This window comes from Micropterus salmoides, unplaced genomic scaffold, assembly GCF_014851395.1.
Source record: "Micropterus salmoides isolate LMB-PRFRI ecotype aquatic unplaced genomic scaffold, ASM1485139v1 Ms_hic_scaffold_23, whole genome shotgun sequence".
NCBI lineage: Eukaryota > Metazoa > Chordata > Actinopteri > Centrarchiformes > Centrarchidae > Micropterus > Micropterus salmoides.
Window position 1 is genome coordinate 7,461,965 of NW_024041484.1, and position 16,115 is coordinate 7,478,079.

At 40.7% G+C, this 16,115-nt stretch overlaps 2 protein-coding genes and 1 long non-coding RNA gene across 3 annotated transcripts; 1 reads left to right on the top strand and 2 right to left on the bottom strand.

Moving 5' to 3' along the window:
- Positions 1 to 550: 550 nt before the first annotated feature.
- Positions 551 to 6,720, bottom strand: ucmaa (upper zone of growth plate and cartilage matrix associated a). Its single transcript, XM_038738305.1, has 5 exons — positions 6,570 to 6,720; positions 5,672 to 5,728; positions 5,490 to 5,585; positions 2,655 to 2,753; positions 551 to 1,100 (listed from the first exon to the last, which is right to left on the bottom strand). Exons 1-5 carry the CDS (start codon positions 6,625 to 6,627, stop codon positions 1,012 to 1,014), a joined length of 399 nt encoding a protein of 132 aa, XP_038594233.1. The 5' UTR covers positions 6,628 to 6,720; the 3' UTR covers positions 551 to 1,011.
- Positions 6,721 to 9,469: 2,749 nt separating this feature from the next.
- Positions 9,470 to 15,460, bottom strand: phyh (phytanoyl-CoA 2-hydroxylase). The gene is made up of 8 exons (XM_038738304.1): positions 15,306 to 15,460; positions 13,885 to 13,940; positions 13,284 to 13,394; positions 12,916 to 13,019; positions 11,475 to 11,656; positions 11,224 to 11,373; positions 10,956 to 11,090; positions 9,470 to 10,478 (listed from the first exon to the last, which is right to left on the bottom strand). Exons 1-8 carry the CDS (start codon positions 15,369 to 15,371, stop codon positions 10,425 to 10,427), a joined length of 858 nt encoding a protein of 285 aa, XP_038594232.1. The 5' UTR covers positions 15,372 to 15,460; the 3' UTR covers positions 9,470 to 10,424.
- Positions 12,951 to 13,496, top strand: LOC119917892. The gene is made up of 2 exons (XR_005447360.1): positions 12,951 to 13,082; positions 13,261 to 13,496. It is a non-coding gene; the product is annotated as an uncharacterized LOC119917892 (long non-coding RNA).
- Positions 15,461 to 16,115: the final 655 nt, after the last annotated feature.

Below are 16,115 nucleotides of genomic sequence, written 5' to 3' on the forward strand. Positions count from 1 at the left end.
AGATTTCTTATATAAAATCATACTTAACACTAAGCACTTCTTTATTATATCAGCAGGGCGTTATTATGTTTAAGAAGCCACCGTTTCATATTTCTTTAACAGTAGGATCTGAATGAGTCTCCTATATCAGGATGGACAAAAACATCATCTAACACACTCCGTGTGTTACTGTGATGACTGTTGATGCCAGGTGGCGCTCACTCAAGTCTGCGAGCCAATCCACATGGCCTTGAACAGGAAATGTCTGTGGTGGAGTCGCAGTATAGAGATAAAATAAGGCTTTTGGATTTGAAGCTGTGTGATTAGCAAGTACTGAGTGCCATGCCGCATCATTTTGAGGCTTTCATTTGCCCCCCCCCACCTCCTGTCCTCCTGTCTCTCCTTTGCCCAGGTTGGGTTTAATATTTCCACCCTGGAATGTTCATTTCAGCCTGATGACTTCTGCAGCTCACTCCATCTTCTCTTTTATTCCACACCTCCTTCCTCCCTTTAAATACTCCAAATACCAGACAGTGCTAGCATGACTTAAAACACATCAGTGGTCTGGGAATCAGACTGGGACTCATCTTTATTTGCCATTTCAGCTTAAAGACATAAAGTCACTTTCTTTGCAAAAATAAAGCTACCCCTCTGACAAAACTTGTCAGCTGTTAATATGTTGCTTTATTTCTGCTAATGCCTCAGGCTGACCTAAAGGACATAGCTTGTATGTACATGGGGGAAAAGGGGAGTAAAAACAAGCATGCAGAAGATATAACCTACATTTTATATGGTAAAGTGTAGCTTACAGAAACTACACTTTAAACATATTTTTACATATTGACATGGAGACATATTGCACAATTTATTTTTATAAAAAAAAAAAGAGAAAAGAAAACCTTTATTAAAGTAGGGAAAAATACAGAGAACTTAAGCCCTCAAAGTGTAAGGAATCTCTGCTCTGCTACAGGTTAAAGCTTATGGCAGTATTTGCACTGCTCCAATGAGAGGGGCTGCCCTCCATGCGACAGCTCAGTGGAACCAGTGGTAGCGAGGATAAAGGCCATCGTAGTGAAACTCGCGCAACTGCTCATTCTTCTCCCTCGATCTCTCATTCTGCTCTGTGGATAAAAAAGTTAAAGTGGCTTTAGATATTTTTATGTTAACAAAGGATCATATGAATACTTATGTAATAGGATTAAGAATCATCACCCAGTTCCCGTCAGTGTTGCGGAGCTTTATAGCGTCTTTTAGCAAAATGTTTTGGTTTTCAAGCCCACAACTTTACTGTTTTGGTTCACTCTTACTGCTGCGGCTCAGATAGACTCGCTGTAACTGTTATGCTACCTGCGCAGCACCAAACAGCAGACAGACAAAATTAGCGACAAGCTGGAGAATAAAGCAAGTCCAGTGCCAGATATTTACCTCAGGGATGACCAAAACAGAGCTAAAAGTAAAGTGAATATTGGACGTACATTTGTCAGGAGGCCTGAAACACGATTCCAAATGAAAGCTAATGATGCTTTGTGTCTGCTGGATGTGGCAACTGATTACTAACAAGTTCTCCACTTTTTAAGGTGATACTATGTCAATGGTATATTTTATTGCAGGTTAAGTCAAATGTATTTAAAACCAGAGACGACCAATTCTTGTCCTTATTAGGGTAAAAACTACTGCTCTTGTATTTAGCTAGGTGTATGCTTTAGTGTTAGTAAAGCTTCATACATCGTATGCATCTTATCGTATAGACCTTAATTCAGCGAATAGATACACTTTGTTAGTGTTTGTTTTCACTTGTTGCTGGCCCAAATGTGTGACATGATGAAATTTGCTACTTTAGCCTAGATTTCCATTCAACTGCTGTGACTACAAGGCTAGCAATGGGGGGAACCATCTTGGAATAATCTATGTATGCTTTCAATACCGAATAATAGAGGTATTTTTGTTCTTTCTCCTGCACTAACAATCTATAGACAGACTAAAGACTATATATGAAAGATAAGAGTTTTGACATTTTGCTCTTATGTAATATGAAATGACACAGTCTCTGCAAAACCCTATGTGTGTTCCGTGACCTGGTGGAGATCTTTTTGTTTGCCTGTAATAACACCGTGACCCAAACCACCCAAAACACTGTGTATCTTACATATAAAACCCAGTCACATCTTTATGGTTAGCAGTTCTTAGTTTAGAAACCGTCACTGCAACTATATCACAGTGGACAGACAACCGCAGGGAAGATTGTCAGCTTGGGGTCGACCACAAATGGACACTTTGATTTGGTGTGGAGTCTCAGGCACTCTGCTGTGGTCCAGAGGCTCGTGCGTGTCGTGAAGTTCATTCAAGAGCCAAAGTAGAACTCTCTTTTCCCTCAATGTGTTCTCTCTAGTGAGCCCTCACGTGATGACTGCCATTCAAGCAAATGTCAGGTTTTTCGTAAGGACCAATTAAGGTTAGCCCTCACAACATGACACAGACTTGCTAAATTAGCTTGTGTTTACTGATACAAAGACCCTATGCTTCATCTTTCTGTTCCATTCAGTGTCTCAATACACTTATTTATTATTATTATTTTCAGTCCTCTGGAAGGGGTGAAACTGAGGGTTTGATGGAGGGTTATTTCTCTATTTTTTCCCAGAAGCAGGAATTAATGTTATGCTCCATCCAGGTCTTACCATCACGCTCCTCCTCAACGTAGTTCTCGTACTCGTCCCTTTGCTCCTCATTGTACTCCCTCCTCCGCTCATTCACAGCAAGCCTTACCCTCTGCTCGGCTGGGGGGAGAAGGAAAGGAAAGCTGAAAGGTAAGCCAAAGATTTTACCCGTATACACCAACTCACATGATACATTATAGATGAAACAGGTGTTGCTACTACCAGTAAACAACCCAACTGATTTTCATTTTGTACGGACATGCATAGTCCCAGAGGATGGATCCTAATGACTGGTGATTCCCTGACCTTTCCTCTAGCCTCACTAGATGGTGAAAGTTTTCACTTATCCTGTGAAATCTCTACCAGATATTGGCATTAGATTTTGTACAGACATTCAAAAAAACCTAAGGACTTTAATTAGCCTTTGACTTTTCCACCATGCCTTTTGTGGTTTTGAGTGAAATGTCTCAACAACTGAGACAGGAGGATGAATTGTAAAAACTCTGGTGATCCCCCTGACTTTTCACCAAGCATCATTACCAGGTTAAAATTTCAGTATTTCAATACTTTATGAATGAAACCAAACCAAAACATTGACATTCTAATAACCTTCAGCTGCACTTTATTCATTAATAATTAGCAAATGTTAGCATGCTAACAATAAACATGGTTTATTATTACATTATGCCTGCTTAACATCAGCACATTAGCATTGTCATGGTGAGCATGTTAGCACACTGGCGGTAGCATTCAGCTCAAAGCACAACTGTGCCTCAGTAGGCCTGCAACCTCTCAGAGCGTGGTTGCATGGTGGTACAGTCTTGTTGACTATGTTGATGTTTTTATTTATCTATCATATGTCATATTTTCTTAAGTACCTCATGTTTAGACAATTATTAGATTTATATAAGTGTATACTGGGTCTAGTGAGGTGCTTAAAGCAAATAAATGTGGTCAAGCCATACCAATTACCGTAATGTATTAGAAATTTGTGTAAACACCTACACCTCCCTCCTGCTCCCTCGCTGTACAAAACCAAACATCCCCACCATGTCGGTACAAGACCACCACTGTATACATTAGACATTACTACCTTGTCTGTGTTGTTATTTTAGCCCCCTCATTTTAATTGAATCACAACAAGCTTGTGAAAAGGGTAAGGATTACATCACAACCTTTCATGTAAACACAGACCTGCATCCATTCCGCAAACTTAATTTCCCTCCGAATAGACCAATGACTTGCGGTTTACTTGCTCTGTAGGAAACATGGCTCTCTAATCCACATTCGCACTAACTTCACATGTAAAACTGCTTGCCTGTTAGCACGTATTTTGATACTACAAATTTTATTTTCTAAAATCATATAAACCACCTTGATCACAGAATAAAAGCTTATAAAGTAAAGGAAAGGCATAAAGGGGAAAATCACAAGAAGTTTGGAAAAGACAACGATGGCTGTAAGAATATTTGCACTGAGCTGTCACATGTGGTTATGCAATCACCCAGCATCTGTTAGAAATAATACATATACCTGATTTGTGTGTTGTCTTTTGAATAATAGAGCAATGCAGCAAGGACATATCTCCTTTCCCTCAGTAAATGTTGGTCTTTTGTATCTTAGACTCAATCAGAATAAGAAGATTATATAACGAAATATAAAATTGGCTGACAAATGACAACATGTCATCCTCAGGATTAGGCAGTGCTGAAGGATTTCAAACACTTGTGCATGCAATTCAGCCTAGGTATGATCAGTTGTGAGAGCACTGCATTCTGCCTAAGTAACATGTGTATTACTTTTCTGACAAAAAGAAAAGCCTTATAAAAAGTCCTCTCAAACACTCACACAGCTGCCCCCTCAGGTTCCCATGAACCGAGCTGGCAAGGTACATAATCAGCCCTTTTCCAAGTGTTTTATTTTTTTCCCCAGGAATGTAGGGCTGTTTGTCCAGGACCAGGGCCCACTTTTCTAAAAAGAGATGATTTAACAAGGACATACTTTTCCGAAAAGATAAAAATCACTCTTGTCAGCAGCCTTTTGGCTAGCTTGCCAAAAAGCGTAAATGAGTAAAGGAATCCTGTGTTTAGCTTTTGAAAAGTTAATTTGGTGATAAGAGTATGAAAATAAATTCCTGTGTGTTTGTTGGATTGTCCTGAAACACCTCTCATTGTGTGTTCATTTGGTATGAGGTGCGCTGGCACTGTGTGTCGCACAGGATGCTGGCAGTGGGAGAATGAACTTATTGTACCGAGAAACTTAGAGAGGGAGAGCCTGCTCCATACTACCCTGTGACTCCTTCTGCATCCTCCAGCATGTGTGTGTGTGTGTGTGTGTGTCAGATTTAAAAGCTGCTACTGTATAGATTAACAACACCTGCTTTACTTTCCATTACTCTCTCTCTCTCTCTCTATTTCTCTCTTGAACTTTCACAGCTTGCAGTCAAAACCTCAAGCCACATCATATTCAGAGTCCAACTACAAACCATTGAACCAACACACCCACCCACACACACACACACACACACACACACACACACACATTCATATTCACAAGTGCCTATGGGAGGCCAAACATACCATATTTTAGACTGCCCACAGTGTGGCCACATAAACTACTTAGGCAACACTGAGGCAAATCAACCACATATAACACCAAATATAAATAAATATACTCCCATCACCCCCACCTGCAGACCACAGACCAACCACTTTAATCCTGACCTGCTAGGTTTGTGCCAGAGAGATGATGGACAGCCCTTAAGCAGACAGCTCAAAACTATTTCTTCCTGACGGATAACAGCAGCCAAATACTGTTATCTTAATAGACACGTTAAACAGATATTGAAGAACTTACCTTGGAGCTCAGCGTAATATCGGGGTGAGCGGCGACTGCGGCGCTTGAAGAAGTTGGAGGCGTCCGACTCGGGCATGAACACCTGTGGTGCTGCCCCTAAAAGTCAGAGGGTGAAAGTCACATATACAGGACATGTGGGGCAAGGAAATGTGAAACAGTTAGAAGGACTGAACAGGTATCACCTTTAGTATCGCCTGCTTTTGAATCGTCCCGGACTGCTGCGCTGTCCACACTGGAAACTATGAGGAATGGGAGAAATTATCATTTCCAGTCTTTGCACCAAAGCATGTAAAACTCACTCAGTAAGTGCATACTCAGATTTGTAAATGTATACACTAATCTTTAAATGTGTGAAGGATTTGTCCATGTGTATAAGAATTTTAAAATATGTAGTCAAAAATGTCTCAATATTATGGCCTTTTATTAGTAAGGAGTTAGCTTTAAGAGCTGGAAAAATAGAAAATTCAAACATGCTTATTTCTGTATCCTAATGACAAAGCACACCGTGGAAATCTCCTGTATCTACATAATAGATAGCCAGGGTTTGATGTTTGTGCCAAAAAAACCATTTAAACCTCTACGAGGTGCAGCTTTAGTTTACCATTATAAATCATGTTTCAAATACAAACTACAAACAAAGAATACATGTAAACTGACTACAGAAAAGAGAAGATTAGAATTACAGGACCTCTGTCGTCATTAATATACTGATTGTGTGGGCCAAAATTGTGCCTTTACAAATTATCGATGTGGCAGATTGAAACAGGATCAAAATAGTCATACCATAATTTACCATAATGTGTCATAATTGCTATAAATTATAAAATGTCTTGCCTTGTGAAGCTATTTATCAAATTTCACTTTAATCACTGTGATCTGGCAAGGCTCAAGTGAAATTTGTGTTGCTCAGTGTCATCATTATCCATACCACCCAGTAGTTCAGTGATTGGTCTGGGTCACAGCTGTCCTCTGGACATATATCTCATAGTGAAAACAGAGTTGTGGGATTCACACTGATCCTTAAAATCCAGAAATACCCCCCCCCCCCCCCCCCCCCCCCCGAACAGACAAGGTACTTACAGGTGAGGATGAGGAGGGTGGTCAGTGAAGAGAGCACAAAGATTTGAGTCCAGGACATCTTGAGAGAGAAAAGTAAGAACTCTGATGGACGTATCAGCACACCTAACTGCACTGAACTGAGAGAGGCGAGAAAGATGAGGGAGGGAAAGAGAGGAAGGTGGCAGAGGCAGGGAGAGTGGGAGGAGAAAGAGTAAGAGACAGGCTCAGGGAGGGGAGGGAAGCTACTGGAATTTCAGTTCCTCAAGGGAGAACAAGAAGATGAAAACAGAGGAGTGATGGGGTAAGGTGAATTAAAAGAAGAGGGCAGCAGAAGACTTTCTTTAAATACTTAAACCTTCATTAATTGGTTAATTGGCCACTGACTTTCATTTAGAGCTGTGTTTTAGGTCACCTTATGACTGGAAGGTCAATATTTATTCTCCTTTTAGCTCTGTTTTGGTCTACACCACCTCTTGAGTAAATGATCAGACTCTTTAGCTGCAAACCCTCCACTATGTTCACAGGCTGGTCACTAATTTTGGGGTGGCAGTGACGCAGTGGATAAGACACATGCCACATCTATCAACTTGCTCCAGAGGCGTGCGACCTCTGACATATATAGCAATTGTACGTCGCTTTGGATAAAAGTGTCAGCTAAAATGAAAAATTAGTCATTTTTTTCTGTCTGCTGTTGAGTGCTGGGCAGGTATTGTACTGTGTGGACCAGAGCTTTTTTGCTGAAAACAGCTGCTTGTTATGGCTATAAACAGTTGATCATATTATTTCTCTGTCTTAACAGTATTTTTATGCAGAATCTAGAATTGAGAAGCAATCTGCAACAGGTAAGTCTTGTCAGTCTCGTCAAGATGTTTCTAATTCTGAGAGAGAAAAATGAGCTCAGGATGGATTATAACCTGAGGTAACTGAGGCTGCTCTGCTGCTTTGGTAACATCTGTAAGACATTAAGCAATCATACCAGCAGACAGGGCCACAAAGTCCCTTTTTTCAAAGAGAGAGGACAAGGACATCAAATAATATCAAATCAAATAATAGTTTTATGTAATGGCTCTGTTGCAGTTGTGGATGAAGTTCATGCAGTCTTCCATGTTAGCTGTCTGTAGAGGGATGCCGTGATTTGTGTATTTTCTTTGTATCACGGGTTAAATTTGAGTTTGCTGGCCAAAGTCCACTAAGCTTGAACTGTATTGAGCGAGATAAAGAGGTCAGTTTGCAGTTTGAAGATTGCTTGACAAAGTCTGACGCTGAAATCAACCCTGAATCTCCTCAAACGAAAATATTTTTTACACTGCATGGATAATGTGTACGTACTACAAAACTATCCCACTTTATAACACTATTTAATAACAGAATTTAAAGACCTGCTCTTTCTAGATGAATGACGTATATTTCCCTTACAGCCGGTGTGTGCAAGTGGCAATATCTCGATGCTGTCCTGGACTCTTTCAGTATCATTCCAAGTAGGCATGGTCACGGTCTATTGCACTAACCTGTGGTCAATGCTACATTGTGCTGCGAGCTATCGAACTGACTGTGAGGAGTGTGGGATTAGTCCTTTATAAAAAATTGTAGTGAAATCTGTATGTTTTTCAGTTTCTTCCAAAGGAAACTGGGCACAGACGACAACAGATCTGGAGTACGGGAAACATTTAGCAGTACAAATTAGCCTGCAGTTAGACCTGAGTGTGAGAAACTATTTGCTGTGTGTGCAGCTGTACATCTATGTGACTGCGTGTGCGCGTGCAGGTGTATATATTTAAATGTATGTATGTATGTGTGTAGTGTGAGGCCACCACCTTCTGTAACAAAGACTCCAACATTTCTGCCGTCCTGCACGTGAATGAATTTCCTGCATTTCTTAATGAAACTAAGAGCTGAGAGCTTCCCTCTGGGTTTGAACAAAGACGCTGTTTAAACACACCCACATACACACACAGTCTTAGCTGTGCTGGATCAGGTGTGGGGGCGGAGGGTCCCACTGTAGGGAGCCAGGAAATAACTGGGCCTCCATCTGAAAACAGCCAAACCCTCTGAGACCAACATGTGACTGTTGCTGTTAGTGTTATTCAACTTTCTCCGATGCACCTACAACAGTGTGTATGGTTTGAACATGTGTGAAAGGCAAATTCAGCTGACAAATACTGAGAAACTAATGAAGCTTTATGGTTTTTTGTTTAGGTTGGGCTGCCCTATTCTAGGCCAACTAAAGCCACATGGCTCTCAAGCAGCTTGTTTACTTGACAGTCACCTGTTTTGATTATTGGAACCTGGCATCGTTCCTGAAGAGAGAGACTGAAAGCAAATCTGACTCTTGCAGATAGGAGTGCAGACAAGACCAGTCTTATCTGATGTGCCAAGCATGATGATCCTCCTACCCATAATCCCTTGTGTTTTGGGGGGTTTTCTCTCTGGTTGCACAATTTACAATCTCACTCCACGTGAACCACAACACAGTTTTCTAGTTAAAGATTTACGTTTTCAGGTGTGTCGGTGCTAACATTGGCCACCAGAGTTCACAGTATCCTTATCCTTTGGACAAAGTGAACGTTTTTTTATTTTTTTTTAAGATAAATCAATCAATCAATAAATCAGAAAACTCTATAAATCATGGTATAAACACAAGAAGAAAACAAATGTTAATGTACAATAGTGTTAATATAGTAGATGTATGTTAATAGAACTGAAGATCTTACTTGATTTAACATATTACTTATGTCATGAATTGGATTAAAGTATGTAATGTAGTGTTAGCATTTTAAGATTAATTATGTTGTAGACTTTATTTATAATGACATAACTGACTGTTATGAAATTACACTACACTAAATGACATTACAGGTCAAAAGGGGGCAGGTGTGTGTTTCTGTGTCTGAAGCTTTAGAGGAAATCAAAACTAAGTCTCATTGTTTTAGCAGTCATTTTTTATTATTAATGTTAACAAAATATTACATTTATCCTAGCAAGATTGTCATCATCCACTCACTCATCATCAAACCGTTATATTAAAATTAACATGTTGACACATTTATAAGACATTATAAAGTCAAGGCCTCTAGTGTTAATTAACAAGAGCTATACCTCTCAACCCTGATCATTTACATATTTCTGCATAAAGCTGGGTTAGGCAACGTTGCAGAAAGCAAGAGACAGTTAGATTTTGAAAGTATCCAACTGAAATGAAATGAAATCACACCCTCTCCCAAAACACATGTTAAAATAAATGCTATTGAAATAAATCACCTACTCTAGTTTAAAATGTAGCTTTCATTATTCTCTCGCCCTCGCTCTCACACATAATAATTCTTACTTTTCCTAATCAGCATACAAATTCATCTTTAAGCTTCTGTGCAGTTACCACAGGCGCAATATCCTTTCCATTTTCATTAAACAGCTTGATAGACATTTCAAGATGCATTCACATGATTCCACTGTTTTTAAGTGCAATTTCAACTGCATTTTGTGCCGTAAAATGCTGTATAGCAAGTAGCAGGAGGGGTACTGAATGTCAAGTACTTTACCTCTCGTACCGACAGTGTAATGATTTGTTTATGGTAGGTAACTGACATTTTCTACTGAAACAGTATTTACTATCTTTATATTCTCTATATATTAAATTTCCAAAATGTTACAATGAGCATAAACTATCAAGCCTCAATCACCAACACCTAAGTAATCTAAGAATTACATGCTTCCATTATGAAAGCAGATTAAGGATTGCATGACAAGACACTGTGCCTGTGTGTTGCCTCTTACCCATCACCATATCAATATGTTCTAGTTTCAGCTCAGTGGTTGGTCACCCTGCAATAATATGGTGGGGTTTTTTTTCTTTCTTTCTGTAACACGTCTGTGGCTTCTTTACAGTGAAATCCTCTCTCCTTGAACCAGGCGGCCTCGGAAAGCCCAGGTATCCTGTGTGGGAAACAAGGGTCAGTTCAACAAAAGCTAAACTTCTGGAAGTAAGAGGATGATTTTTTTTTCCTTTAACATGTCATCTATACAACTGCATCCTGTCCCAGAGCTCAGTCATCAGTCAGTTTAATCATATATGGACATTTTTTGAGCAAGATGATATACACCAAGCAGGAAATGGCAGCTTTCTTTCCCACTCACATCCCATAGCTCGTCACCACTGACCTTGCTACTAAGTATGTAGTAGTAGTAGTAAGTATTTCAACTATTTGCATTTGCTCTTAGCCAAATTATATTTAACTGGATTCTAAAGATGCATCACTCTGACAAGCTTGGTGAGCTCAATCTCATTATCTGTATGATAATGACAAGTAACCACATAGACATGCTCTTATGTTGCATGTCAGTGTTGTTACTTGTCATTCAAACCAAACCGTATCAAACACTTTTCAAGCCTTCTGAAAGTCAGTGTCTGACCTGGAAGGTAATTTCGTTGCCTTTAGTGTACTTCCTGAGTGCGAGCTCCTCCACCTCTGTTGCTATGTTTTCCTGCGTGGTTCCCCTCACATCGATGTAATAACAGTCAGCGCTGGCATAGTGGCAGGAGATGGCCTGGAAACACACATTTACACACATTCACACACACAGTCATCTTTAAATCGATGATTTGCTTATTGTAACTCGGAAAATAAGGGCATAAAAAAGTATGGGGCTAGTTTTTTTTAAGAAATGGGTAGCGTAGTACCTTGCGGAAGCCCTGTGTCTGGTTCATGCCAGAGCCGTGGATCAGCAGTGGATGGAAGAAGACGGTGTCGCCCTTCTCCATCTCCAGGTGCACCCTGGGGTGCTGCGGATCATAGTCACGCACTCCATGGTACATCTTGTTTACACCACCCTGAGGACCCACAAGACAGTGTATGTGTGTGTACACGTCCTTGCATGTGTAATCATGCTTCCTGTAGAATTTGGCGTGTGTGTGTGTGTGTGTTTTTATACCTCCCACTCGGGGTAGTCGTGCTCCTGCAGCGTGCCAGTGTGTGTCCCCGGCAGGACGACCAGACAGCCGTTTTGCCTGGTAATTTTCTCCATTGCCGTCCAAGAGCAGACGATCCTGTCTGCTGGGCGGAACGGGAAATAATGCAGATCCTGATGCATCGGGTGACGGGACGTCTTCTTACCTGGAACAGACACATTAGAAACATCTCAAAAACACCTGAATCTGTTTTTGAAAACACTAAAGAAACAATCCTGTTTGTTTTTTAATGGTGGGAAATGTCTTTGTTCTGACCATGATTCATGTAAATCAGACTAATCTCAATATCAAGAGGGTTTTTTATGCCATGTTGCAGAAGAATTGTGGCTAATTAATTTCCTCTCAATATTTACTACTTAAAAGGTACCCTGTCACGTTTTCATGTAAACACTTAAAGTTGTGTTTACATTCAGTGTTTCTCTTAGGATTTTGGTTTTGTGTTCATGTTTTTCCTGTTTTAAGTCTGTTGTCATGGTTTGGGGTTTTGTGTTTCTTCTGTGCGGCCTAGTTTATTCTTATGTTTAGTCTTTACCAGTTCTGTCTCTTTCCTATTCTTATCTTAGTTCTAAGTTTATGTCTTAGTGCGTAGTCCTGGTTCTGTGTCTTAGTTCTTAGATCTGGTTTCTAGCTCATTGTTTCCCATTTAGATGTTACATGTGTTCTGTTTGATTCTTCCTGGTCCCTTGTCATTTGTTCTGGTTTATGTCTGCTTGTTAGTTATGAAAAAGTGGAACATATTTGTTATATGTCAAGAACTTTATTCAGAAATATTCAGCTACTTTGGGGCTGAGTCGTTTTTTTTCTTCATAAATGTTATCCTTAGCCTTGGAAAGATTTGTTCACATGGATTATTTGTTGCTGGTATACAGTATTTTTCACATCATATGTGGGTGCGGCTTACACAGTGCTCCTGCCAATAAATCAAAGGACTGTGTGTCCTTGGAACAAAAGCTTCTGCCAAATGTTTGTAACCTCTACAGTTGCATCAACAGTTGCACTGTGAATGATATGTGTTCCCACTCCAGAGATCGGGATCTCTTACGTGGATTCTAAGTAGAGGCAACTGGCTTTAACTGGAGGATGTCAGGTGTTTTTCCTACGACTGCTCCTCTCTTGTCCACCGTTGTTTGCAAACCAATAAATCACAATCAGCAGTCAAATAGTCACACAAGTCTTGCTGATGTCCGCCTGAGATTGTACGTCGGCATTGAATGTATTGCTCAGAAACAGCAGTGTATAGCGGTGTGTTTACTACAAACAGCTGATGGAGTTACGCTAAATACTGGTTCTGAAGTTGTTGTTTTAAGTTTTCATCAAGTTAAAATCACGACACAGACATGAGTCTGGGCATCTGGTCTGCAGCTCTTGGTGGCTGGAAATGTTTTAATAACCTTCCAAACTCACTCGACTCATCCGGAACGAACTCTGACTTAGCGATCGCCAAATCCTTCATCACCATCAGACCGGGAACCGTCACTTCCTGTCGACAGATCCGTTCAAACTCTTTCCTGAGGAACGCACACACAGAAGAACACACAGATCACATTCAGCACCTCACAACACATCTACAGGTAATTTGGTGCAAATATACAATAAGATAATAATATCCTTAAAGACACTTAATGTTTACTGAGTTTGCGGTTCTCAGTAATTGGTTTAACACAGTAAATTGTAGTTCAGTTACTACAGTTACTAACAGCGATGTTTTTATGCTTATACGCTGGGAGAAAAGCTTTATTTTCTTTGCAGTTGTCAGAGTTTCTGATAGTCACCTGAACCTGTCGATGTCCTCTTCAGACACCAGATTCTTGATGAGGATGAAGCCATTTTCCTCATAGGAGAGTCGCTGTTCTGGGGTCAGCAGGTCAGTATCAAAAGTGTATCTACCAAAAAAATTTTTTTTTAAAAATACACAACAATATCACCATTTTTTATTTACTTTAATGTTTAGTTTGAAGTAAAGGGTACTGTAGAGGGAAATGAATGACAAATGATATGATATGTTGCATTCAAATCATACTGGATGTACAGTAAATTCCCGTTGCTGGCTAAGAAAAAAAGTCACTACCTCCTAGTGGTGCTAACAAGTAGGACATGTGAGACTTTTTTTTGCAACATTAATCTTTTTACTTAGCCTAACAAAAAGCTGCTTTCTGACCTGAAACATGAGCCCCCCTAATCTAGCTTAACAACTGGGCTTGTTTGGTTGTTGTCTTCTCAATAAATGAAACATAATGCACCCCCAGATCAGGGTTCGAGTCAAAAGGTGAATTGTGGATAGAAAATAACTTAGCCAGACACAACTGTTGAGGCTGTCATATGCTGTGGTGGAGTTACAATGTCCTCTAAAACTAAAGGTGTACCTAACATTACCTCAGTCTCTGTGGGTGACTGTAGGTGAGGCTTTGAGCAGAGGTTGATGTAGCTCTCTGAAGAAAATCAGTCAAGAAAACGAGACCATAACAACCCGAAAGACCGTTAAGATTGAGAAAAGTAGTAGAAATAAAAAAGCAGTAATTTATAACGTAATTTGATAACATGCATATGCTAATAGGCTGTCACTTTCAAATGACCTGAAAACAGACGTCTTTCTTCCCGAAACTAAGTGTCGTAGTATAGCCAGCAGTATATCATGAATGTGTAAGGTGATTCTGGGGGCACTACATTGTGTAAGTGGTAAGTTATTGAATATTTATGCAGCATGTGTTTTCGGCGTTGCAATTTGTAGACGGTCCCTGCGCTCTCGTCTCACAGCCGGCTGCACGTAGAGACCAATGTTATTTGTGCCGCTCGTAGGACGACTCATTTCGGTGAAGATGTACTTGCAGCTTGTTGTCTACTTAACTACGATAGTAAAAGGCGTTGTTTGTTTTTTAAAAACGTTTTGCTTACGACTTATTGATCCCGGAAGTTCGAATCTGTGAATATATTTCCAACTTTACCGAACTAGGCTAAATGTCACCACAAAGTACGTAGGCCTGCTTGCTCTGGCCTTTGCTTTGCGTGAAGAGAAGGCTGAAACATGAGAGCACAGACTGTCCGTACGTGGGTTCATGAGATTTTGCGGGTGAGGCAACACCTCGGCGAGTAGGCACATCGTTTCGTTCAAGATCGGATGTGCTCGGTGCGGTGTTTGTCCCGTCCCCCCTGCACTGTGATTGGACGGCTGGGTAAAAAGTGACAGTGACGAGCGCAGCGTTTTTCCCAAAGTTGAACATTTTTCAACTCTCGGCGACCGGAAAAAAACGCTCAGCGCCTCGTCAAGCTCCTGGCGTTTTTACCAGCTTGGAAAAACGCGGCGCTCCCATTGGAATGAATTGAAAAAAGACGTTGGCGTCAGAAAACGCTTTGACACGGGCCCCGTTACATAAACAATGGCGGCTGGCTGAATTCAAAATAACAGTGTTAGCTTATAATGTTACTGTGCTTAAGAGTGCAAGAACCAAATAAGCATTTTTAAATAATAATAGCTTTAAATTATTCCTACTCATTTCCCCGGAGGCCTGTGGGACACCGGCATTGCCCATCAGCGCTGTCTGCCGCTAGTTGTGCCGATGTCGGCTAGAGGATCAGCCTGTTCCGCTGTTCGTGGACCCTCGATGATTTTTTTTTAAATTTATTTAACCTTTATTTAACCATGAAGTCCCTTAATCGCTTTTCCGAGGGACACCTCGCCAAGACGGCACACCAATTACAATTTAAATAGAAATACAGCATAGAAAAACAAACAAACAAGCATCAAACATAAAGGATGATTCAGTATAGGCTATAATCAAAGCAAAATAAAAGGATACGATCGCAGCGGGTGATCGATCAAGATGACTGACCAGCAGCCGGAGTCTTTCAGCAGCCCGCGACATTTTCCAGTCAGCTTGTTGTATTCTGGTGTGATCCCAGTGTGAACACGGAAACCTGTGCAGTAAGTCTGACTGTGGCAAAGTGCAGCAATGACAGCACACCCGCGGTCTCACCCACCCCGGGCTCTGCCAATAGTGTAGGCTGTACATCCTTGCCATTCTGAGGAAAAAGCTAAATTATATTTCTTCTATAGGTAGATATTTTTTTTGTCCCCCATTAGAGGAAATTTGTTTTCACATATCTGTACATGAACAGTTAAGGAACAGTGATCCAACATAAAAGTACATTCACATAACATGCCTCAACTTGAGTGTTATTGCTACAGTTTATTAAGGGCAGTGAAGGCAGAGGGCAGAAGTTCTTACTGAGGGGCAGAGGCAGACATTGTAAACATTCAGGGCTCAGCCCATGTTGTTTTTCTCATTTAAGGCACCTGAAATAACAGCTATCCACTGTACACTGATACTGCTGAACCACTTTGTAGCATTCATTTTGAGTTTTTGCATTTATTTGACTTTTCTCTTTAGGTGGCTGTTTCTCGCACGCCACCCGTGGTCGGTCATGTAGGCCTACATGTCCTTCATGCAAACATTGGTCAAATTGCATCTCAATCATTAACCTCAGCACCACAGCAAGCCAAGAGACAGAGCAGCAGCTTGCCTGACTTGACTGTGATTTTAAGTTATTCCCTGTTTGTGACAGTGAGCATCCTGCGATGGACTGGCGACCTGTCCACAGTGTACCCC